Raw genomic sequence first — 25,613 nt, 5'->3', positions numbered from 1 at the left:
TAAGGCATTCATTTGAATGAAACATTGAAAGTGTATGATGATTCTTGCACCATCTTGTTTTGGTAGAGGACAAACAAAAGCTTAAGTTTGGGGGTTTGATGGCATTAAAATGTTAGTCTTTTCTTACTCATTTTTAGTGCAACTTTTTTTGTATTTTGACTTGTTCATTGAGATTTTTCGCAAAAATACTCCTAAATTCATAATTATTTGATGTGTAGGTAAAAATATGAATAAGAAGGAATTTTGGACTATTTGGACACAATTCGAAGGATTAACGATGGTAAAAGCCTAGCAAAGGCCACAACTAGTGTAATTATGCTACATTACCTTTTAAGGGCATTCTTCTTACCCTTTTCTTCTACTACATCTTAAGTTCAAATAAACTTCTTGGAATCTTATTTTAAGTCCTAATTCTAATAATTTTACTTTGAAATTATCTTCATTAGCTCTACTATGCATTAGTACCATTTTAGTATCTTTATACATACTTGAAAGGTAGTGGGTGCATTTTGGAGTTGGAAGTTAATCTTTAGTTGATAAATTTCAGAATTTTTTCAAGCATTATAATGTCAAATTTGTTCATTTGATGGCTTGAAATGTGACAAAAAAATGAGAGTATAAACTTATAAATTTTGGCACCAAAAGAGAAGAAAGAAAATGCAAGTGTCATATGTGTACAAGGTTCATGCCTACATGCATTTTAGCACCACAATTTTGGCAATTCAAATAAGGCCATTATGAGCTGTTGAGTTGGCTGATTAAAGGTCTCCCATTGGTCATAATCTTGAGTTCTTGGGGTGCCATGGATCATGAGAAGAGATCCTAAAAGTGAAAAGAATTTAAGGAGCCAAATAAGCATGCAAAAGCTATGGAAAGAGGGAGGAAAAAAGATCTAAAAGGCTATTCATGCTTATATATTTTAGCAAGATAATTTGAAACTTGAAGCATCTCCCATTTGCCTATAAATAGATTAAAGTTCTCCCATTGGTCATAATCTTAAGTTATTAGGGTGCCATAGATCATGAGAAGAGATCCTAAAAGTGAAGAGAATTTAAGGAGCTAAATAAGCATGCAAAAGCTATGGAGGGAAGGAGGAAGAAGGATCTAGAAGGCTATCCATGCTTATATATTTTAGCTATATATTTTAGCAAGATAGTTTAAAACTTGAGGCATCTCTCATTTGCCTATAAATAGAGGCAAGGGGCCAGTCATTTAGAGACTTTAGGCTAGATTTTTACATTTTTTTTCTTTAAGTTTTTGCATTTATTTTATCTATATTTACATTTTCTTGCTATGCAAATAGCCTTGTTTGACACTTTTTTTTATTGATTTTCTTTGCAAATTTAACTTTCTTGCACTAATTTTCAATGTACCTACAAATTTTCATAATGAAATTTCCAAATTCTCACATTTTCATCTTTTGTTTTCATTGATCTCACAAGTTCATCAAATATGTTTTTCAATTTGCAGTTTTGATCTCTTCATAGTGTTTGGATCAAAATTTGATGAATTCAAGCTTGATTTGAGCCAAGTTTTTTTTTCCTAGATTCCTAAGCCATAGATCTATAATTTTGGAAACAATTAGCTTCTAAAATTCAATCTACATAGTTCTAGATCAAACTTTGAAGTCACGGCTAAACCAAATGACAAAGAAGAGCTTTGCATAAGTGAGAGCATTGCAAGGGATCTACCCTCCATCTAGGCATCTTGTTTGCATTTCTTACACTTCACTCTCTTAGATTTACATGTTTTCTTGTTAGTTTCCAATTGATTCCATTTATTTTCATGATTTTACCTACTGTTTGGATAGATTTCTTTGAACATGGCTTATTTTTCCAAATTTGTATATTGTTTAATTTTCTTGTTCAATAAGCTGAATTTTTTCTTGTGTACAATGATTTCTTTGTTGATTTGTGATAAACTTGTTGATGAATGTAACATTAGCTCAGGTCCAGTTCATTCTCTCTAAAAATTTTTAGATCTAATTTTTTTCTTCTCTTGACTCAACAAAATCCTATTACAATTCAATTTCTGTTTTAAGTTGTTCTAGCTATTTCTTGCAATTTCTACTCAATTTTTTTTCTTTAATTCATGCTCTTTTTTAGTTCTCTTAACTTCTTTTTTATTTTCAATTCATGTTCATCCAATTTTATATGTTTTGAATTCAGATTTCTAGCTTAATTATAGTGTTTCTAGATTTTCCTATACTTTTGCTTTTAATGTTTTAGTTTAGATTTTGTAATTGTCTTTCATTGCTTACATTTCAAACCTTTTTCTACTTATATCATTAACTATTTTTGTAATTTCAAACTTTATTTCATTCAACTTGATGCAATTTAGATTTAATTTTCCTTGCTCAAAGTATGTTTTTCATACTTTTGCATGCTATTTTCGATTTTGGCATGGTATTTGAATTTTGTGTTTTTTCTTCTTTAATTCTCACTTCAAATATGTTTTCACTTAGATTAGGCTACTATACTTTACCATTTACATTTTGTTCGGTTTAGTTTTTTATTTTTTATTTATGTATTTCTTTTATATGGAAGTTGAATAGTTAGTTAGAGTTAGTTTTTGTTAGTTAATTCGATTACATTACTTTAGTTACTATTTTTTTTTCAATTTTTGCTTACTACTTTTAATGCTTAGGTAAGAATTATATCTAAATTTGTGTTTAGTTCATAGCATCTATTTCACCTATTGTTTTTATTTTTACACAATTTCTTATTTTATTTATTTTACATATTGATGCGTTATGCTATTTTTTTTCGTAGCAATTAGTTTTCATGTTTATTCCTTGATTGAACCAACTTTATTAGGGTGTGGAGATAAAAGGTACTTAGTTTAAGAATTTTTTTAGCGAATCCTTGTGGAATCAACATCTTGATCTTTCGATCACTATTATTATTTGTACAGCTTGTGTGCTTGTAGGAGTTACCCTAATCAAATGTTACATTCCAAGAAGGTGAACCATTCTACAAGCCTTTTCTCACTCATCTTCAGGGGGAAATGTTATCCAAGGAAGATTTGTGCTTAGGTTCTTCATCTTTTCTTGAAATAAGTTCTATATCTTTTCTTTAAAAGTGTTGCCCTTTCATGTTCCTCACATGCCTCTTATGAAACTAAGCCAGTTACAAATGATAATCCAAATGTTGAATCTATACCAGCTACTGAAATCATTGAAATTTAGACTAGTCCAGTAAAACTTTAAATTTGCCAAGCATTGAACCTAGTGTAGAAATGAAAAACCAACTACCAAAAGCTCCTATGAAGCAACAAAAACAATATTCAATGAAAGTACAACCCTAACAAGTTTCAACGAGCTCGCTTACAAAAAGTGAAAATGAAAACATAAAATTTTGAGTGAATGGATACTCTGAGATAGCACTAGAAAATTTGAATTTGATTAATTCAACTTATAAGATTTTGGAACATTTAGAAAATTACAAAAACAACACCATTCATTTTGACAACAAAGAGTAATTAATCAACTTTGACAATGAGTTTTTCAATAATCTTTACAAGGAGCTCTAGGAACTTTGAATAGTTTTTTAAACAACAAGTTACATTTACATACTATTAGCGATAATATTAGCTTGTTTAGGGTGATGAAAGAAATATTTTTGTTTTTAAAGCTAATGATTCTATTTCATTTAATAGTCAACCTATACTAAAAAATGACCTTAACCTTCATATAACCTTGAGAACAAGGATTCAAAAGTGCACCTAACACTTTATATCCAACTTTATTTCCTCGCACCATCTTTTCACATAGCACAAAGCTTTCTTTCTATCTTGAACTTATTTGAAATTTCAAAAATAATACAAGAAGCTTAAAGATATAGAAAATGGACATGTATAATAAGAGAAGAAATAAAAGCCTTGGAAAAGAATAAGACATGGGGTATATTATCACACATCCCAAAAACAAGAGAGCAGTGGGTTGTAAGTGGGTCTATATTGTGAAGTTTAAAGTAAATGTAACTATTGAGAGGTATAAAACAAGGTTAGTAGTGAAAGGCTATACATAGACCTATGAGGTAGCAACCAAAAGATTGTAGTAGCAAAGACAAATACAATAAGAATTCTTTTATCTTTGGTTGTTCAATTTGAATAGGAATTCCAACAATTAAATGTAAAAAATACGTTCGTCTATGGAGATTTAGAAGAAGAAGTGTACATAATACCCCTAATAGGATTTGATGAAGAATTTGGTCCTAACAAAATATGTAAGTTAGAAAACGCCTTGTATAAGTTAAAACAATCACCAAATGTGTGGTTTGGAAGGCTTATGAGAGTAATAATGCGATTTGATTGTAAACAAAGTTAAAGTGATCATACTTTTATTTATCAAACACTTGCAAAAAGAAAAAATTATTGTGCTATTAGTGTATGTTGATGACATCATTGTTATAGGGAATGAAGAAAGGAAAAGAAGAGATTGAAAGCTCAAATAGCCCGAGAGTTTGAAATTAAAGAGTTGGCCAAACTAAATTACTTTCTTGGGAGTAAAGTGGCATTCTCCAAACAAGGGATATTCTTGTCCCAACAAAAATATGTATTAGACTTGGTTGAAGAAATAAGCACTCTACGAAGTCAAGCTTTGAGTATTCTTATTGACCTAAATCATAGCTAAGGCAAAAATACAAAAAGGGAGCAGTTGATAAAGTTGGTTTGGAGATTAATCTTTCACATTCTTAACCTGAAATAGCTTATGCCGTGAGTGTAGTTAGTCAATATATACATGACCCTAGAGAGGAACATCTACAAGTGGTTCACAGAATTTTACAAATATTTGAAGGGTACACATTAAAAGGGAATTTTTTTTTTAAAACAAAGTAAGTTGCAAGTAGAGGCAGACATTGATGCAAATTTTACAAGTTCTCTAACATATAGGAGATCTACATCCAACTATTATACTTTTATAGTTGAAAATCTAGTTACCTAGAATAGCAAGAAACAAAGTTTTATGGCAAGATCAAGTACTGTAACAGAATTTCAAGCCATAGCACATGGAATTTGCTAGCTTCTATTGCTTAGGATCTTTTAAAAGACCAAAGAGTAGAACTAGATGGACTGATGAAATTGTACTATGACAACAAGTCAGCTATTAGCATAGCTCATAACCCAGTTCAACATGATCATACCAAACATATTTAGGTTGATAAACACTTCATCAAAGAAAAGCTAGATAGTGGATTCGTCATAATTCCTTACGTTCCATCAAGAAATCAACTAGTAGATGTTCTAACTAAAGTGTTATCTATTTCAAAATTTTAGAAGATCACAAACAAGCTAGGAAAGGAATATATTCACTCACTAGCTTGAGGGGGAATGTTAAGATTTCTAAAATTATACAATGATTTCCTATTCTAAATAGCCAAAAATTAGGGAATTATTATTTTTTTATCTGATCTAATCTGATTTAATTCTAATTTGATTGTATCTCTTACCCCATCTATCCCAAATTGTTTGTGTTATTAACTTTCACGAAATTTAAGAAAAAATTTTGACTTAATGTATTTAATATCATATTTTATATTTTTTATAAAATTAAAGTTTCATGATTTTTCATGTCAAAAAGTAAAAAAAAAAAACTATAAAAATAATTTTAAAATATAAAAAGTAAAAGTTTTAGATGTTAAAAAAGAGATGACATAATTTTAGGAATTCCAAAAAGGAAATATGGACAAAAAAAAAGACAAGGGATATTATATTTCTTTGCTTAGGTAGATTTTTTTTTATAATTAGACACTTTGTTTTATATAATGTACAATTCTCTTGTTAATGAAATAAGAAAAAATTTATACAATTTTACATATATAGATAAATATAGGTATCAAACTTTTATAAACTTGTTCTCCTGGTATCTGCATTATAACATTTTGTGACAGTTGTCTCTCATTAGTAAACTCCCTTTTTATTTTTTATTTTTAAGTTTTGTGTGAAAAACATGAACTCAATGAATTGTAAAATTTATATCAATAAAGATTCCAATGAAAGAAGTTGTGCCTCTATTGTTTCCTTGAGTAAAGGGCAAAATATTATGCAAGAGCTTGTTGATAAACTAAAAAGAGTTAAGAGGAAGCTACCTCAAACCAAATATTCCTAAATAAAGATCATATTAGGTTCTTCTAATGTAAAACATGCTTTTGATCAAGAGAATCAACAAGTTTTTATTGAATTAGTCCTTCAAGCTATTTTTGCACTTGGTTTCAATTTTAAATGGACTCGATATTTATTTTCTTATTTAAATACTTACAGATACTATCAAATCTGAAATTATGAAAATTACACAAAAAATAAAAGAAAATGTTATAAGTGATTTGGAGGATGATTCGAGTAGGATTCTTTTGACTATTGATTTGTGGTCATAATGCATAAATGATGACAACTTGCCTTTTCTGATCATTATGCAGATAAGGATTTGTTAGGGGCATTTTTAAGTCCAAAGGGTAAGACAATCTTTTTACCTATTTGTTGCTATTAGCAGATCTCAAAGGGTATTTTTAACCTCTGAACCTTACTAATGTGTTGGGCTAACCAATTCTACAAAGCCACATCATCCCGACCACATCACCATTCTGCCTGATAGACCCTTTTGAATGCTTACTTGTCATCCCCAAAGTGGATGATCAACATCTAGGTTAGCTCAATCTGCCAGCTCATCCTGACTCTAAGGCTGACTTCGAGTAGCCTATGTTGCATGTATCCTCTCTTTTTACAAGTATAAATAAGACCCTCTAGGTACCATTTCATCATCAAGCTTTTTTGTACTTTTGTCATATTTTTCTTCCTATCCTCTATTGTTAATCTCTGACGTTAACTTAAGCATCAGAGCACAAACACTGAGACAACTTCTACTTTAGTCTTTAACCACTCTCTTTCCCTTTCTTATTGATTTCAAGGTTTTACCCCTAGTAGTTTAGCTTAACACAAACATTTAACGTGTCAAGTAAAGGTCCTTTTCTGGCTGAGCTAAAATGCCATGCCATCAAGAAAAAGAGTTCCCAAGGAAAGAAAACTAGCTACTACAGTTGGGATAGAAACCCAAACCAACCAACCCATATACCAACCTACACTAGCAAAACACACAATGGAGCAATTTATTAGCCTTAATTCAACAACTGTAGTCCCTTAAAGAAATGATCCAAACTTCACTCCACCACCAACTTTCAAAGTACCTAATCTGTTCACCTCAAGAAATCCACACCAAGAAAAGTTACCGAGCTACAACAACATTAAAGCTTCTTCAACTTCAAGAGAAAAAGAGCACACCATTCCACTCCCACACCTCAATACAAACCACCAACTAAAAGTCCAAATAGATCGTACCTAAGCCTCAACTAAGTAGAGACTTGGAAACTTGGATACAAGCCATGGAGAAAGAGTTGAAAGGAAAAGCTACCACATTTAAGCACAAGTTGAAATTCTTAGAGACCTTGCCCTTCACCGAAGTAATAGATTGGACCATACCTCCAGAAGGGTTCAAGACGTCGAGCTTAGAGATATACAATGATACTATTGACCTTTTTGATCACTTAGAGCTTTATCGGACTAACATAATGATATAGGGGGTCGATGAAGCTTTAATATGCAAATGATTAGCCACTACACTCAAAGAGCCAACTTAGTCCTGATATGGCAGTTTGAAATCGAAGTTCATAACTATGTTCAAACAACTCAATCATTCCTTTGTGTCTCGATTTATGAACAACCAAGGAACAAAAAACACTACGCTCAATTTGATGTCAATCTACTAATGCAGAAATGAGTCTTTGAAAGACTACATCATGCATTTTAAATTGAAAGCTCTCCAATTTAAGGGCCTAGAACAAGCAACTATTGTTGCTGCTTTGTCCAGTCGACTCAATGATAAAAAGTACTACTTTAAACTTACCATTTCCATAAAGCTACCAAAAACATTGGCTGACATGCTACTCATTACAGAGAAATACATCAATATTAAGCTACAATGAAAAATACCAATGTAAGAAAGGCTCATCTTCCCTACATAGTGGCCAAGGTGAGAAAGGCTCATCCCTCTTTCTTAACCTAAGAAAAAGAAAGTAAAGCTACAATTCCCCTAGAGAGAAGATTGGGGTGCACCAAGTCCAAGAGCCCAAGTTAACAAAAAAAACTACACTGCATTGAATACCTCTTAAGAGAAAATTTGAATATATATTGACAGAGACCTTAAGCTTAGATGGCCGAAGCAACTAAGGTACAACATAAAGAAAGATCCTACAAAAGTTGTGCTTTCCATAAAGACATCGATCAGAATACTGAAGATTATATTGACTTGAAGAATGAAATATAAAATCTAATTAAAAAAGGTCGGTTGGGCAAGTTTGTTGATCGAATAAGATAAGATCATGGTAGAGTAAATTTTAGAAGGGGGAATTAAAGAGATAAGATAAGAAGGAATCAAAGAGATAGAAAAAAAGGAAACATATATGGCAAAGACCCATGAAACGAGTAGGAAAAGAAAGGATGAGCTATACATAATAGGCCCGTTGTGAGTATTATCAATGTGATAACCAGGGGGAGCTCTACCTTGACCAAAAGAAAGTTTGAGTAGGGAATGGTAATGGCAATTAGGTCCTCAGCCACAAAAGAGAAAAGTCAGAAAGACAAGCCAATCTCCTTCACCCTAAAAGACATGGAAAGAATCTAATTCTTATGTGATGATGCCATTGTGATCACTGCTTTTGTGCATAATCATGTTGTGAGGAGGATATTATTTGATAGTGGTAGCTTGACAGACATTTTATACCATGCCATAATGTTGAGAATGGGCATAAAAGAAGAGATGTTGAAAACCACACACTACCATGTTGATTGGTTTTTGGAATGAACTGGTACCAATAAAAGGAACTATTAAGCAGTTGATCTCATTGGGTATTGAGCCAAGGAGTATCACCTCAATTATCGAGTATATGAAAGTGGACATACTTGTAGATTGAGCCTATAACATTGAGGAACTTCACTTTTTCCAACACTAAACTGAAAGAACCAAAGACTTAATCCTGAGTAAACTCCGTTTGCATATCATAGAACTTGTCAGATGCTAGGAAATGTTCAACTATTTGTTGCTTGGCCTTCTTATTAGCTTTAAGCTCGAACTTCAACCTCTCTACCTCAACCAAAGCTTCATTAAGCTTGAGGTCAGCTTGTTGTAGTAAGGTATGACTTTTTAGATAGACATGTCCTCAACTCTGATAATCATGTCCTCGAACTTCTTGTTGAACTTTTTGTTAGACTTTTTCATCTCAGCGTAATGGGCCTTGAGTTTTTTATTTGCCTTTGTGGCGCGTTGAAGCCCCAAGCATAGGCCTTGAAGTCTTTCTCGATCTTGTGGTAATGCACAAAAGCCTAATAAGCACTCACTAGACCCTACCCCTCAATCTGAGAGATAAAGGTTGAGAGCTATTCAAAGACTATAAAAGTAAAAAAAATTGAGCTTAAACTTAGAAATAAAACAAATCATAAAACAACAATAAACTGAGCTTAAAGATGTATTAACCATTCTTGGAGAAGGTTACCCATGTGATCTTCCTAACCACCTTAAAGTCCTTGAATGCATTCTCTATGGAGTCAAACTCCATGTTTATTGCCACTCGCTCTGAGTTAGGCTATTGTTTGGTGCTCAACCTTGAAGGAAAAGCCTCAATTCCCTGCTTCTTCTAAGGCCTTTGTGCTGTGCTCTTTTGCCTCTTCTACAAAACTATAGAGGTAGAGAAAGACTAAGGAGGAGGTGGATCAATTATTCTGATGCCCCTTAAAGGAGCATCAAGCCCGATGGAATCCTCACTCTAGCCCTTAACCTTGGGGGGATGAACTAAATGAGTCTAGTCAAAAGATCCACCCTAAGCTGACACGTCTACAAAAGAAAAACGAGCTAAGTGTTGGTAAAATAATTTAACAAAATAAATATCGTATGAAGTTACCTCACACCTACCCCAATACTTAACCTTATTGACAACATTAGAGGAGGTCAACTCGTAAACATAAACAACTAGCTCTCCCTTCTTGAGGAAGTCCATTATTCTGTCTTGAGTTTCAAGCTCTCTTATAGTGAAAGGGTTGGCTTGGATCTCTTAAAAAATCCTAAGCCCATTATTTACATCACATACCTATTTATTCTCCTTTTGTATATAGAGGAAAGCAACTTCCAACCTTTTATTGAGTTTAGGCAATCCGTAAAAATTTTCTTAACTGGCCAAGCTATCACATAGAACCAACTCTTATCATGTGGATGTTTCTTAATTACAAAAAATTCTCAAAATAGAGGGACAGTAGGAACTAAGCTCAGTTTTCTACAAAGAATAATAAAATCTACTATGTATTAAAAGGAATTTCGAACAAATTAAGTGATTGCTAAATCATAAGGAAAAAAAAGATCTACAATAAAAAAAATGTAAAAGAAACCTCAAACCAACCACTATAGATTCCTAATAGACCCAAATCTTATCCTCGTCTAAATGAGTAATGACTCGATCGTTAGTGGCCGATGCTATTATACTATACCCTTTCTATGGAAAGTTAAATTTAACCTTCAAAGTATTGGAATGATGCATCAAGCACATGTTAGGGTAGTCCTCAGGGTCGGCCCTGCCCTTTAAGCTCCGCATCATGTCTTTCGGGGTTATACCTAAGCTATAGGGGTGTAGAATGGGGTGAGGTTTTCTACATCATTGCCTTGGGAGACCATTTCCTTTCCTTTACCCTTACCCTCTTTGACTTGGTCAAACCATTTTACCTGCTCCTTGCCTAAAGTTTGTTCACTTTTAAAAGTTTCATCATCAAATGACTTAGCTTCTGAAGAACAAGTAAAACCTTATGCCCAAACAAGAGTTGGGACTTTCACTATGTCAGAGGAATAAAAAAGTGAAGAAGAACTAAAACACCCTTCAGACTCAGACTTTAACTTCAGCCTAAAGGATTGTCAAGAAAAAGTAAAAAGGTAAGAAAAGTGAGGACAAGAATGAGGGAGGTCAAAAGAAAAGGAAAAAAGATTAGATTGAGAATGAGGAAAGTTTGAAGAAGAAGAGGATAGCTCAATTGGAGAAGCCAAACTGATTTCTGACATCGAGGCTGGAGGATTCTAGATCTCGAAATCTAATGTAGCAAGAAGCTCATCCATCCCATGATAAATCCATTCTTCTCTTGTACTAGTATTGTCTTCAATTTGTTTTTGGCCCTTAACAGACATTGGATTTAACCATAAAGTAGCTCGGCTATAATCTTTTCTTGCAATAATAGAAGGGATTTCATCATCTGAAGAGAAATCTTGATAGTCGAGCTGACCTCCTCTTACTTCTACCTTAAAATTCCCAGAAATACCAAAACCAAAAGACATAAGAAAAAAGGATAAGAGACGTATCGAAAAGTTAAAAAAATAGAAGATTGATTGAAAGAAGGTTAGAGGTAGTGAAGGTCGGTTAAATCAAGTCAGCTCGAGAGCTATAAGGCTATAATGTTGGAAATAGAGGCCCAGTAGACCTTTTATATACTAAACACAAATATCATATAAATACTCCAAATTGTGCCAGTAGCTAAAATGGTTATTAAGGATAACCTTTCACATTCTCAAGTTTATTTAATTTTACTGCCTAATTTTCTCTCTCCTTATTAAAAGCAAAAAAGGCACATAGGTCATTCTAGTAAAAACCATTTACATTAGCCAAACACCTGCAACATGTGAGATTAGCCATGTACTAACACAAGAAATTCAAAAACAATAAAAAAGCATAAGGCCCACATCGATCAGTATAATAACGGGCCAACAAATTATAACTAGGTGTGATGTTAAATGTGTAAACATGTCAGTAGTAGCTTGCAAGCCTGCTGCCCTTGTTCACATCGACAATCTTGGTCATCCACCTCGATGACTTCAAGTTAGACTAACTAAATAAAGCTTTTGAAGTCCACACTCAAGAGTTTAAGATCAGTATCACCAATCACATATCAGATTGACATAATGAATGCTCGTCAATTTGATGCTTAGATTACTCGGTGGGAAGACAGAATGTTAGAGCATTTTTAGGTCTAAGGGCAAAATAGTCTTTTTCTTTTCCATTAGTTGCTATTAGCATATAGCCAGAGGCATTTCTAACTTTTAGGCCGAGTTGACATGTCGATTGACTTGATTTCACGAGGTCACATCAACCCGGCTACATCACCACTCTACACAAATGGACCTCTTTGAATACTTACTTGTCATCCCTAAAATGAACGGTCAATATCCAAGTCAACTCAATCTGTCAAGTCATCCTAGTCCTAAGACTACTCGTATCCCCTTTCCATACAAGTATAAATAGGACCATTTTAGTACCATTTCACCGTCTAGCTTTTCTCTACTTTTCTCATATTCTCTTTATATCATCCACTACCGATCTCTGAATTAAGTTTCAAAACACAAAAGCTAAGACCACTCTCAGCCTTTGTCTTTGACCGCTCTCTTTCTTTTTCTATTAATTTCAAGATTTTACCATTAATAGTTTAATTGACACAAAAAGGATAAGAAGTTAAATATCAAACATATAAATTTTCTTTGAAACCTCTAATTGATTTTTGTGATAATTTTATGGTTTATTAAAGGATTGGAGCATTGAGAACAAGATTTTCACTCTTATTGTGTATAATGCATTGCCTAAGTGACTTATTATACAACAAGATGCTTTGTAGTTCCTAAGTAAATTTTTTCTTATTGCTTCTTGTGCACCTATGTTGAATCTTATTGTTTAATATGGTTTAAAAGTAATCGATAATTCTGTGCATAAAATAAAGTATGTTGCTGAAAAGAAAAAAATGCTTAGTAAAGATATGGAGGCCATGGGTTTCAATGTGCTCCGATAGAGCCAAGAGGATGAGGTCTGATACTAACAAAAGGATCGATTGCTTTTACAAAGAACTATCAAACATAAGTAATCTATAACTCACGCATAAAACAAAATGTTTTAGTCAATGCTCAAATCCGAAGCGTTTTCCTGACAAACACCAAACAGGTGACCTCTAGATAGAATTCTTTAACTTATTTGATGCTTGGGAGAACAGTTTGCCATCAATTGCTTGCCCAAAACCAAAAAATTGATCAGCTCAACCCCAAAACGTGAGTTCATGATTCAGATTCAGAAACACCGCAAATGAATCTCAGGTAATAGCCAAATAGCAGTCAAAACAAATAAATTAGCAATCTTCATTTGCAAATTCAGATATTTTACACATATATACACAAAATTATTGTCCAGCTAAAGTCGTCTCAATGACCATCATGACGTACCATCCCTCCCCACTGTTAAGCTATCAAACCAATAACTAATTTTCAAAATTAAAAAAAAAAAAACATTTTGAAACAAAACAATTACCGATGCGGGCTGAGCATCAGAACTAGAACTACAACAAGGAACTTTTCACAGTATCTGCTTTTTCCTATAAATGGGATCAGAAACCTGACTTCATGAGCTTTGCTCGAGGCTTTATACAAATGTTGTCAAAGGGTTTCCCCTGTTCTACATGGATGTAATCTCTTGTTTTAAGAACCTGCAGCCCAGAAAAAAAGGATGAGTTTATGTTTTTCCCCCACCAGAGCAGCATTAAAATTACTTGACCAGATAAGGAAACATTTTTGCTTCACCTTAGATATATAACCACAATTTCCATCTCAAGTGAACTATCCTAACCTATAAGGGATGGTAAGATAAAGAGTATCAATCTAAAGAAAGTAAATCTATTAATTTGTGTGTAAATACCAAATCGACATTTGCATTGGAGCACCTCTTCTACTTGCAATTCTTTTTCAAGATTCAATTTTATTTAATCCATAATATTGATTATCCTGTTTGACAATAATGTCAAAATATCTTTCAATTGTATTCGTTAAAAAAGGCACCAGAAGTAGCATTTGTGTTTGTATGAGAACAATTTTGTGTATATTAGTACTTTGTACTTGAATAAGGGCTTCCAATGATAGGAGTTTTTCTTTTCAAGCCCATGTCTCATCGTTTTTTTTTTTTTTTTTTTTTTTTAAACGAATAATGCCTTGCCATATAATAATAGAGAGATAAAATGAAGTTTTTGACAAATTTACATGCAGGGTTTTGTGTGCTGAAATATTCTTAGTTGCAAATATTCCATTCTTCATTGATGTGTAGATGATACCGTTATGAACTTAAAAAAGTTGTGAGACAAGTTTTAGTAAACATACCAGTGTTTCAAAAAACATCCTGGATGCTTCTTTACATGTTTTACGAGCCAAAAGACTGTCCATAGATAGTACCTTATGTCCATGTACAGCTTCATCATCAAATAAATTCTGGAGATACTTGGCAACAGCCCTGAAAGAGAGGGTATGAGCAAATATCAAGATGTGAACTAGCATCATTCCAAACGAAATTATTTTTACAAGTAATACTAAATTAATGTTGAAATTAAAGGGAAAAAGTAAACAACAGCTAAAATAATCGACTATAAGGAGAGGAGCTTACACACCTGGTACGAGAAGACCATCCACTATTTTCAAGAAGATGACTTTCATCACCACATGGCATGCCACCATCATCATCCTCACCTAGCTCATCATCATCTACATTCAGAAATTCTGCAAGGAAAAAATAAAGAAAATAAATATCTACCAAACCAATGGCAGAGTCAAGATTGATTAAGTTGTGAGTAGGCAAGGAGGTAAGGCATAAATAGAAGGAATATAAAACACAGACTTTTAATAAAATATTAACCTTTTCCTTTTTGGGGGAAACATTTTGGAAGGCCATAGCTCTCCGTGGTCCTAATTAGGGGTGAAAATGAGTCAAGCTACTCGTGAACTATTTGGGCTCCACTCACAAAAACTCGAAATCCACTCTTTCATTGTCGAGCTGAGATTAAGCTACTCAAGTAACGAGTTGAGCAAATTCAAGTAGTTTAATACACAACTCAAGAGGCTTGCAAGCCTACTAGAGCTTTTTATTTCTTTAATATATTTAATGTATATATATAAGTAAATGACAAAAATAATGTTTAATATCAATATTTACAATTTTACTAAGTCTAATTAAGTCTACCAAGCCAAGCTCGAGCATGAAAAATGTAACTTTATTAAGCTCAAGTCAAGCTTCAAGTCTTGAGTCGAATCAAGCTCGAGCCTAATAATGTATCAACTCAGTTCAGCTCGATTATACTCCTAATTCTAACTATGGTCCAACCTGCCTAAAACTTTCACAACTAAGACGAAAATTTTACACCTGAAGTATCATTCATTCAATCAAAAACTCTTAAGTCATTAACTTCAAAAAATTCAAATAAATATAATTTCAAGAAATACCTATCAACACTCAAAAGTAAAAGTAAAACAGAAGGGAATAAGATTAAACCTGTATCATTTGCAACTGCAACATCCTCAAATTCCTGCACTCCACAAAGCCAAATAGTCATTTATGGGATTCTTAATGCCTTAAATAAGATAAGAAAGGCTATCGCCAAAACAACTTTCATAGAAACATAATAAATTAATCTAAAAATAGCAATCAACTGAACAAGAATATGAAGTGAAGGAATTGAATAGTTATCAAAACTTAAAATGTCCACCATGCTATATGGTATGGAGCACTATAAATCAAAGTTAAATATTCAACAGTTATTAAAATATATTTTAGAAAATAAGTTTTTGGTTTATGGAAATATTTTCAATGAATCACTGCGGAAAGAATCAGAAAACCAAATATTGATGCTTGTATATGCACTATCTTAATCATTGTTGACTTTCTGCATAACGTTAAAACATTAATTTGAATTCATACAAGCAAAGAAATTGCCAACACTTATAAAAAACTTGAAGCACTTAAAAATTTTGAGATCAATAGGAGTAACAGGCAGTAAATAACTTACCGCGTGATTATCCACAAGAGGGGTCACTTCATTGACTGCATAAACTTCCTTAAAGTTTGGAGTTTGTCCATCATTTAATGAAGCCACATCAACTTTTTCTGGATATGTAGAATACATTTTACATTCTTCAGTATCCTTACAGATTGGGTCATTGTCATGATGATCCAAGGGTGCACCGTCAACTTGAGCCTCATCTACTATACCAACCTTAACATATCCAGTTTCATATGCATTTTGGGCACCATTCAGAGACTCACCGGTCTGTATAGTCGCAAGAGAATTAATTCCATTTTCACTAGGAGCACTGCAGTCAGCCATACTGACTTCAACTGATGCACTGACTTTACTTTCTTCCAAGAAAAACTTATCAGTTGCTTTTGATTCAGTTTCAGCTGCAATAATGCTGTCAACATCATGTTCTAAAACTTTAGAAGGATTACTTCCCTTGTCATTTCTCATATCCAATTCCAAAGCATCCTCCCAAGTTTGAGTACTCATCTTTTGATTATTTGGATGGCAAGTAGCATTGTTTAACATGTAACCATCTATGGTGTTGGTTATCTCCCCAGCTGTCATGTTACTAGTATCTCCAGTAACGGAATTAGTAGGGGTTGATACCCCAAACTCGTTCAGAACAGATTGATTTGCTGCATTAGCAACTTCAACGTTATCTTTGTCAATTTCCATTTCCGTGATCCCATCTAAAGGTTCATGTTGCAAAAGTTGAGGTACACGCTGAGCATTCAGATCACTGTATTCACCCTGCTGAGTATCAGTCTGAAAAGATGTGCCAGCAGATTCTGCTTGTAAATCATTTCCATGAACCACAGGTACAGAGCTTCCTTCAATTCCACCTTCTTCAGCAATATTAGGCCTCACAGAACACCCTGAATCCTTAACTGAGACAGGTGAGAAATGGCTTTCATCACTTTCATAAATTCTGATACCGCTTATATCATATGGTTCACTGCACAAACATGCCAGGTCACCTGACATACCTGAAAGGTACAGCACAGTTAAACAACTTGTAAAATTATAATGTGTTAGAAAGTCCTCCTTAGCAGAGGCAGAATTACTTCAGGCAACAATAAAATCAAGGCAAAGATGCACAACCATTAGGATAAATCGCTGATAAATTTTGTGGTCCATACAATTTTAGAACTTGAGTATGCATTCATACAAACAACATCAATACCACAAAACTGAATTCAACATCTAAAAAATTCTTGTTAAGTCGACAGAAACGAGGAAATAGTGTCCAAGCTAATAGGAAAAACACATGTAGAAGTAGGGACATCTTTTTCTCACTAGGCCTGAGGATGCCCTAGATTAAACAAACATCTAGAAGAAGGTATAAACTCTTTTCAATGAGAGCAAATCAAATTTGACCAGGACCTTCAGGAGAGTTATGTTTACAGTTGTATCAATAAATTTTCCTCTTCTAGGGCGAGTATCGTATAGGGTGAGTTTACACACAGCAATTCATAACTCTCCCTCCTTCACCACTCTGTATCTTACAACACCCAAACTGTAACATTGAATTTTTGGGCCCATTATAATTAACTGACAAGTTGAAATCCATCATTTTCTTTTTTTTTTTCTTTGACCCAACAAAAGCATGCAGATAAGTGAATTTTTAGCACTTTGATCTCACCAGTAAATATAGGTTCGCTAAAGATTTCATCTTCCAAGAATTGTCTCCGAATCAATGAAATTTCAGGGCGAGTGCAAGGTGCTTTCTTGCGTATACGATGTATGTCTTCAGTATTAACCAACTGCTGACGTATTGTACTTGATAAAAAAAGGCAAATTAATTAGCACTTAACTACTAAAGCCAAAAGTATAAATTGAATAATTTAAAAAAGAAAAAACCCTTTTAAGATTCATTAATAAGAATAAATACCATTCAAGAATATTTCATAATGTTCCAAGCTGACTGGAAAGAAATACAAATCTATGATATGTTTAGCTAATTATTGCAACGTAAACCACATATGCCATACTACAAATAGGGTGTTATTTTATAGACAAAACACCAGGTAATCAAGAGTTTAACAACATCAGCAAAAGTAACCCATGTAGAACTTATAAACAGAAGAAAACAAAAAAGTGCTTCAGAGAAGGATGGGAGTTCAATGCAGGTTAAATGATGAAAAGGTTACAAAAGTAAACATGAAAGGACAGAAATTCCCAAGTCCATGAATTTCATAGACAGAAATTTTAATTTATAAAATCAAAGAAAGTAGTGAACTCAATAAAACAAAACATGCTATATTGACTGCACAAGAAGAATAATGGTGGAGATTTTCAAAATTAAAAAACATTTGAGGAGAACAATCATCAGAATATCAACAAGTGAGATACAGAGTAAGGAACAATAAAAACATATTAATAACATACTCTCCGTGTAAGACCATAGTATCATCCATAAGCACTTTTCTCTTGGTGGCACTAGGTCTTGGAGCAGACCGTGCACGTTTCATTGATGCTACTTCAAGAGGAGGAGTTGTTTTCATTTTGAAAACCGAAGATCTTCCAACTGAACCAATGACAAATTAAATTCATTCATAAAAATATTCTTATGAAAAACAGCCTTACAATCCATGCTATTCTAGTAAATTCATAGAAGGCAGATGGTAGTTCATTTAGAGTTAAAAGTGCTCTTACCTAAAATAGAAGACAACAAGTCATCATCATCAGGAACTGATTCAGCAATTCCCCGGTATCGAGGCCTTCCAAATGATTCAACTGAATTTATACTCTCTATGGTCAGTGTACTTTCAGTTATACTTCGCTTTTTTCCAGAAATGAGTTTGGTTCCAGCATCAATTTCATCATTCCCTGCTAGGACCTCTTTGTCTGGGGTAGATTCAACCAGCAAATCACTTGGTTTATCAAGAGGTCCTTCTGGTGCAGAGAGTAACTTTTCAGGTGCAGGCAAGTAAGACATATTACAATTATTTGAATTTTCCCACTGATCATCACATAAAGCAGGTTCTGACATCTGCATTTGACAGGCTTCACCTGCAAAGATGGAAGCTAATAATCTAACATGAAGTCATTATGATAAAAAAATCACCAATCTATGTAAGACTACATGCACAAGACTTGTAAAACAAACCTTGCACCTCAATGGAAGCCCCAGAAGCATGAACTTCTTCCTTCCTTATGGACAAATCCACTGAGTTTTGCTCTGCAGAAGCCAAATTGTCACTTCCAAGAACTTGAACAGATGAGACCTCTTCGTCAATAACAGGTTTTTTAAGATTTCCAGAATCATTTGGTTCCTTACAAGCTTGAGCTTCACCATCAATAACTGTTGGTCTACTGGGTGATTCCAACGGACACGAAGGATTTGACGCTATTGCTGTGGCAGGTGAGCATGACTCCTCCAAATTATCAGTGGTTTCAGCATCATTGCCAAATTCCAATTTATGTGATGCTTGATCATTCTCCAAATAGCCATGTGATGTCGGCACACAGTTGCTACTTGAGCATGTTCTTCGAACAGGGTCCTCCAAATCAAAGGTGACATTGGAGCAGCTAGGAGATTCTGCACATTCCCCATCAGTTCTATCCATTGAGTGCATACTACCATTATGCATATCTTCCAACCTATCCAAACCATCAGGTGCTCTGATAGTCCCAACAGCAGAAGTGTATTCCACAGACATGGCATCACAGAAAGAATTTACTTGTGGCTTAGTTTGTTCTTTCTCCATGTCACCAATATGACAGCCACTCTCAGGAGGCACATTAACTATAGCATCATCACTTAAATCATTTTGCAAAGACTGATCCACAGGATTGTTATCCTCATGGGGAAGAATCGATTTATTAGAAGCATTTTCTACACAATCAGAGTTGGCCAATTCTAGAAGACTGTGATGTTCTGGTTCCACATGAACAACACCAGCCAGTGCCTCATGAACACCAGACACTTCCACTAATCCAGGAGTACCTGGATCCTGATCGTACTCAACAAATTCAGAATTTGCAACTAGACCTTCAACCTTACAGCAAGCAAAACATATTAAACAAGTCAGATAATAATAGCTAGAAAATGAATTGTTTCTACAAGAAAGACAAAATTAAATTAAAAGGAAATTGATATTTCAGCTGCATTGAATAAAAACAAACCTGATCCCCACTGCAATCCATTTGCACATCTTCAGAATTACTTGGATCTTGTTTCTGTATTACATCTGACCCTTGAAGATCATACCTGAAAAGACAGAAACAAGATAAGCCAGAAAATTCAAAATTATCAAAATGGTTGCATAAATTAACCAGTGAAATTAATGATGTCTTAATAATTTGTGGTGGGAGTCAAGCAGCCACACTATCCAAAATGAATTAAAGAAAGAATAGGGTATATATATGATGCTTACACCAAAACTCCATTTGCTGGCGCTCCAACCCTATCTAGGACTAGCTCCTGCTCAAGGTTAATTCAGGACAAGAATTTTCAGTAGATGATTAGCATAAGCGGGCAGAGCACTAAGGAAAGGTAAAAAGGCCAGTGAATTCATAAAGAAGAAAAGTTTAATACCACAACCAAAAAGATATCAACTTTGAAGGGCCATGAATGAAACCATCCATGCAGCAATTTAAAAGTTCTGCTGGCGTATTTTTCAACTTCAGAAACCAAGTGATCAGGTTTTATAATGTTCGAACCACCTATGAAATATTTTCAGTAAATTGACCCATTTTATGCCCATACCAGTCCTAGAAGACCATAAGCAGTTCTACTTGTACTTAGGGAAAGGATATGCATTTATGCTACGCTCTGATGACATCATTGCATCATTTACTCTCCCAAACTGGTTAGTTTAAACAAAATATTTTGTTATTTTACCACTCTCCTTTACTAGAGCATTATATTAATGTTGTCCCTCACTAACCCACTAACCCATGGTCACAATTATTTTGCAACAAACCCACTCATTTTATTCTTACTTGGTCTTTTTTCTAGTTCGGTAGTCTCATTTTTCACCAATTTTTAGTAGGTATGAGTGACATCAACATTTTTGTTGAGTTAGAAAATCTTCCTGTCTTAGCAGGGGATCTTTAAACACACAGACCATTCTTTCTTCCAATATTAAGACCATCAAAGTCTCCCTTCTAATGCATAAGTAAATTAGCTAACCTACCGTCCCAAAACTCTAAAAGTAGTAGCTAATGTTATGTAATTTTATCATAATCCTTTCATTCCAATAGAGATTGCAACATGACCAGATCTATAGAAGAATAAAAAGAATTCTAAAAGAATTGCATTGGAAAAGATTTCCAAGCGAAACAAAGAAAGACCCAACTGCTTCCCTTCCTTTCATTTCCTCCTTTTTCTTTGGCTATGGAAAGAAGAGGAAAGACCCCCCATGATGTTCAAACGCACATAATTTATTTTAATGGGGAAATAAGGCACAACTATTTCTCATGCCATAACCCAAAAACTAAAAATGAGTCTCACCTAAAGAAAAAGTGGCTTAAATGACAAGGAATTCAAGAAAAGTCAACTATAAATAAAGAAAAACTAAATTATATATCTTAAGAAAACAGAAAATAAAATATTCAGATAAGGTATAACTGATTATTAAGTCTTTTCTTTTATTTCCTTCAGATAGATTGTTTTCAGATATGCTTAACAATTTCCAGCTTTACAGGAAACTGTAGATTCAGGATCTGAAGGTCTTAATTTTAGGATCATGTTATCTAATTAGGTGTTATTATAATATAGGGGTTGTTCTAAATCAATTTCTGATAGTTTCCTTTCTTGGATCTCATCTCCATCAAAGATGATTCCATCAACTCCATAAATACAGATATAACTTCTTCTATTCAATGGAGAGGAGTTTATGACGATTTTAAGAGCTATTACACCTCTGTTTGGATGGTCTAAGACAACCTGAACCCTAGGTGTAGGACATATAGCTGTAAAACCTAGATACTCATCTTCTTATTCCTAAATCATCAATCAAATCCTAAGCAATTCCACATCAGATTTCAACCCCAAATCTAAACTACTACTCACTGGTACCACCCACAGACGCAAACAAACACACAAATCAATGTGGTCTTCTTTTTTTTTTTTTTTTGGCAGACTTCGAGCTTAAGTCCTTCCATCCTAAATCAAACATGAAAACTAATCATATTTCCTCATCCGCTTAAGCCATAAAATCAGATATTCTCGCTTGCTATATAACCATCCTTTCTTAATTTTCCAGGTCCTAGATCGGAATGCCTCCTGCTGACTACAGACCACTTGCGAAATTAATCACCAAATGCCAGGGAAGCAACACTGACAGATTACCTCATCAAGCAGACCAATCTGAGAAGTGTCACCGTCACCAAACCGCTCTGAAATTTACAATACAGAATTTTAGATTTACTAATATTTTTCTGACCAAATGTAGCTAAATCTAGTATCATCACAGTTAAAAGCATGTACTAACCATCCAATCCAAATTGTGATGTCGAGTAAACCATGCCATCCATGGTGTCTTGAAGTGTAATCTGCTCTCTTGAGCTAACGTGATGATCAACAAAGTTACTGCCAAGAAAACCATATGTTAATAATCATATAATTCTTTCCTAGATACCTTATGAAAAGATCCGATGTATATCTCATATTACCAAAGTAACACACACATCAACAAAGGCAATCTAAATGGTAAATATTAGGAACGAACCCCTGAAAAATCTCATTATCAGGCAGGTCAAAGTCATCAAGATCAAAAGTCTCCGGCAAAGTGATTGAATGGTAGGGCGCAGTCGATTCTTCTGGTGGTAAATCAACTGCAGTGGAGCGAAATGCCTGCTTTATCTTAAGCAAGGCTTCACTGCAATCATCAAAAAGGTAATTCACCTTTCTAGAATATATCCTCACCACTCCAAGAAGAAGATGACTGGATAATCGTAGTGCAATTGGTACTTCAGGAAAAAGAATAGAGTCTGCTCAAAGCCATATAAACAAAAAAAATTAAAATTATAGAAAAAAAGGAAAAAGGCTAGATAAGCCTTGGCAACCTATCCTCGGTAACATGGTTGTCCATTAAAAGGAAAGAAATTTAATAGTGTAACATGAAAATATAACAACCCCATTACCATCATTGAATAGCTTTATCAAATTCTATTAGCGCAGAGATTTGCCATGAGCAACAAAACCAACAATAGAGCTGAGCAAGTTCAAAGGAAAATTCTTCCACTGAGTAACCAAGCAAAACCACATATTTTAAGAATGTGCTACCAACACAATGGTAGGTTACACAGGGAAATTACTCCTACATGACCATATGTTTCCAAAGCAACCAACAGAATTGTCAGCTCCTCCAAATATGCCCAAAAGGGGCAAGACAAGTAAAAAGCATACAAGCACTTGAAGAGGATTAGTTCATGCATCACTAGAATGAAAAAGAGGATGTTATGAACTTTTAAAATTATCTCATCAAAAATATTAAATGGAACTTAGGAATGAAATTTCTTTTTTGAGAACCAGTAGACAACAGACACACACATCAGGAGCAAACTATTCCGATGAGCACATTACCCCATAATTTTCTAGTCTCCATGTTTTACCAGATTGACTGCTGGATTCAATTGTATGATCACTCCATCAAGCATGCTGAATTTCAAGATAATACGGTATTTATGATTTTCAACTCCAAAACACTACTTTTACTAATATATGTTTAACAGTTGAAACTATTCTGATTTCATCAAGCTGTTAGAAATACTCAACAAATTTAAAACTATGTATGCATATGACCAACACTAATTCCAATGGTTGGTTGAAATTACAAATCATGGAAAAGAAAAGAGCGTATCAATTGGACAATAAATAAGGCTCTACTAATTATTTCTTGCTATTTACTTCCTGAGTCTACAAAGTTGTTAAAATGTAAAATGGCAATAAATAAAATCATAATTGATTAAAAATGAACCAATAACTAAATCGCAATACCAATTATGAAATAAATATTATCTGATATTAAAGAAAAATCATCCTTTTTTTCTCTCCAAAAGATTACAGTTTTAAGCTTTAATAATTAAAAAATATTGTTTGCTTTTGAATCCAAACCTACTTTCTGCTTTTTGCTTCCTGTGGAGAAAAAAGAGTAGCACAACAAACAACCAAAGAATACCTAAATAAATAATGACATAGTATACCCAAACCATCTAGACTAAACTAACCCCAAGAAGACTTAGATATTGCTCCATTAAGAGGCAAATAATAAATTAACACAAGTAGAAAGAGATAGCTAGATTTGAAATTTGAACTCTTGGATTTCAAATTAACATGTAAAATGAAAATAAAAAAGTACTAACCAACAGAGACACCAATGTCGGTATCGGCCACCTGATTCTTTCGAAGCTTCCTCTCCAGATGTGCTGCTATCCATATAGTCCCCAATGGACCCTTCTTTGCCAATATAAACTGTGAATAAAACATTTCTCTCTCAATATAATCCCAATTTGTTCATACAACTTCCTCACTTCTAAATGCAAGAAAGTCCTATGATTTAAGCTTAAAAATACTGCTTCTACTTCAAAAAGAAACCCCAACTATAAATTTCACAGAGCTCATTAGAGAAACCCTAGATTTCAAATTGCCCTACAGAACCCATAATTTTCCACTTCCGCCTATGAAAATGAACAAATTAAGTTCAAAATATCCCTACAAATCAATAGAAACAACGAAACCCTAATTACTCCCCTTCCACCAGACAACCTTTGAAACCCTCCCAAAACTCCGTAACTCAAAAAAGGGTTCCATTTCCGCTTAATTTACAGAAATCGCCACTTGGGAGAACTTCAAATATCGAACCTTAAGTATCCGATAAATAACTCCCAACTCGCGCTTCGAGGAGTAAACCCTAGCCTTCGAGGAAACAACGGCGTTCAGAGTAAAACTACACCTCAATAATTGAGTTGGGAAGAAAGCGAATTCGAAGGAGACCGAGTTATAGAAGCGACTTGGATCGGACATACAGACAAACCGAAGAAAGAGAGACAGTGAGAGATGTTTGTGTGTAAGAGAGAAGCGAAGTGGTCAGAGATTTGATTTTTGGAAGAAAATTTTCAATTTCTGTGCTGCTCAAGTCCATGTGCGTACAAAACGTGGCGCTTTTTCATAGGTTGCTTGAATTTTAAAAGCACATCGTGATTGGCTGGCTAAGCAGCATTTAGTTCTAATCAGTCAACCTGTCCTTACAATGTCAAATTAAATTTTGAAATTTTCACAGCCTATATATTACACTCACTTTTGAATATATTTCAAATTCAAATTCAAATTTTTTATTTTTATTAAATACATTCTTACTCCTCATTTTTTATTTTTTATTTATATTCTTTCACTTTTCAATGCAAAAAAAAAATGTTAATCAAACAAATTAACCCCAAATTACTTATATTTTTTTTAATTTTTAGTAATTAAAAATAAAATTCATATTTTGTTTTTAATTGATTTTGATTGAATTGTGATTAAAATGCATGTGAATATACGTTAATGTTTGTGTAGAATTTAGATGAAATCAAATTTCTTAAAAATAGATATCTGAAAAAATTTAACATTTTTTAGAAAAGCATTAAATCTTCTTAGAAATAAATTTTTGAAAAGATTAAAGCTTAAAACCTTGATTTTGATTGATCATATGTGCAAATAGAAGAGACATAATAGTTATCAAGCATATATGGTAAAATGGTGTTCTTGTCTTGAGATTCTAGAAAACCAA

The 25,613-nt window shown here is 33.7% G+C and overlaps 1 protein-coding gene across 9 annotated transcripts; it reads right to left on the bottom strand.

Moving 5' to 3' along the window:
- Positions 1-13,174: 13,174 nt before the first annotated feature.
- LOC111297275 (sister chromatid cohesion 1 protein 4-like) lies at positions 13,175-24,933 on the bottom strand. 9 transcript variants are annotated; one of them, XM_022891950.2, is made up of 16 exons: positions 24,707-24,933; positions 24,208-24,316; positions 22,572-22,833; positions 22,335-22,432; positions 22,193-22,239; positions 20,274-20,320; positions 20,023-20,107; positions 19,004-19,895; positions 18,550-18,921; positions 18,283-18,421; positions 17,537-17,673; positions 15,883-16,880; positions 15,369-15,402; positions 14,491-14,599; positions 14,207-14,336; positions 13,175-13,542 (listed from the first exon to the last, which is right to left on the bottom strand). In XM_022891950.2, exons 1-16 carry the CDS (start codon positions 24,866-24,868, stop codon positions 13,444-13,446), a joined length of 3,720 nt encoding a protein of 1,239 aa, XP_022747685.2. In that variant the 5' UTR covers positions 24,869-24,933; the 3' UTR covers positions 13,175-13,443. The 9 variants fall into 9 exon arrangements, with proteins under 9 accessions (XP_022747685.2, XP_022747686.2, XP_022747687.2 ...); XM_022891951.2 differs by having other exon boundaries at positions 18,550-18,906; XM_022891952.2 differs by having other exon boundaries at positions 24,208-24,933.
- Between the last annotated feature and the right edge of the window lie 680 nt (positions 24,934-25,613).

This window comes from Durio zibethinus, chromosome 12, assembly GCF_047325235.1.
Source record: "Durio zibethinus cultivar Kanyao isolate XHJ-2024 chromosome 12, ASM4732523v1, whole genome shotgun sequence".
In the NCBI taxonomy this organism is placed as follows: Eukaryota; Viridiplantae; Streptophyta; class Magnoliopsida; order Malvales; family Malvaceae; genus Durio; species Durio zibethinus.
The sequence above is the reverse complement of the archived record's forward strand: the minus strand, read 5'-3'. Positions and strand labels throughout refer to the sequence as shown.

Coding starts and splice junctions, on each gene's coding strand:
- LOC111297275 (XM_022891950.2), bottom strand. CDS start 24,868: ATGTCCGATCCAAGTCGCTTCTATAACTCGGTCTCCTTCGAATTCGCT. Junction 22,240..22,334: donor ATCACAATTTGGATTGGATG/GTTAGTACATGC, acceptor TGTAAATTTCAG/AGCGGTTTGGTGACGGTGAC. Junction 15,403..15,882: donor CTCTTGTGGATAATCACGCG/GTAAGTTATTTA, acceptor TGTGGAGTGCAG/GAATTTGAGGATGTTGCAGT.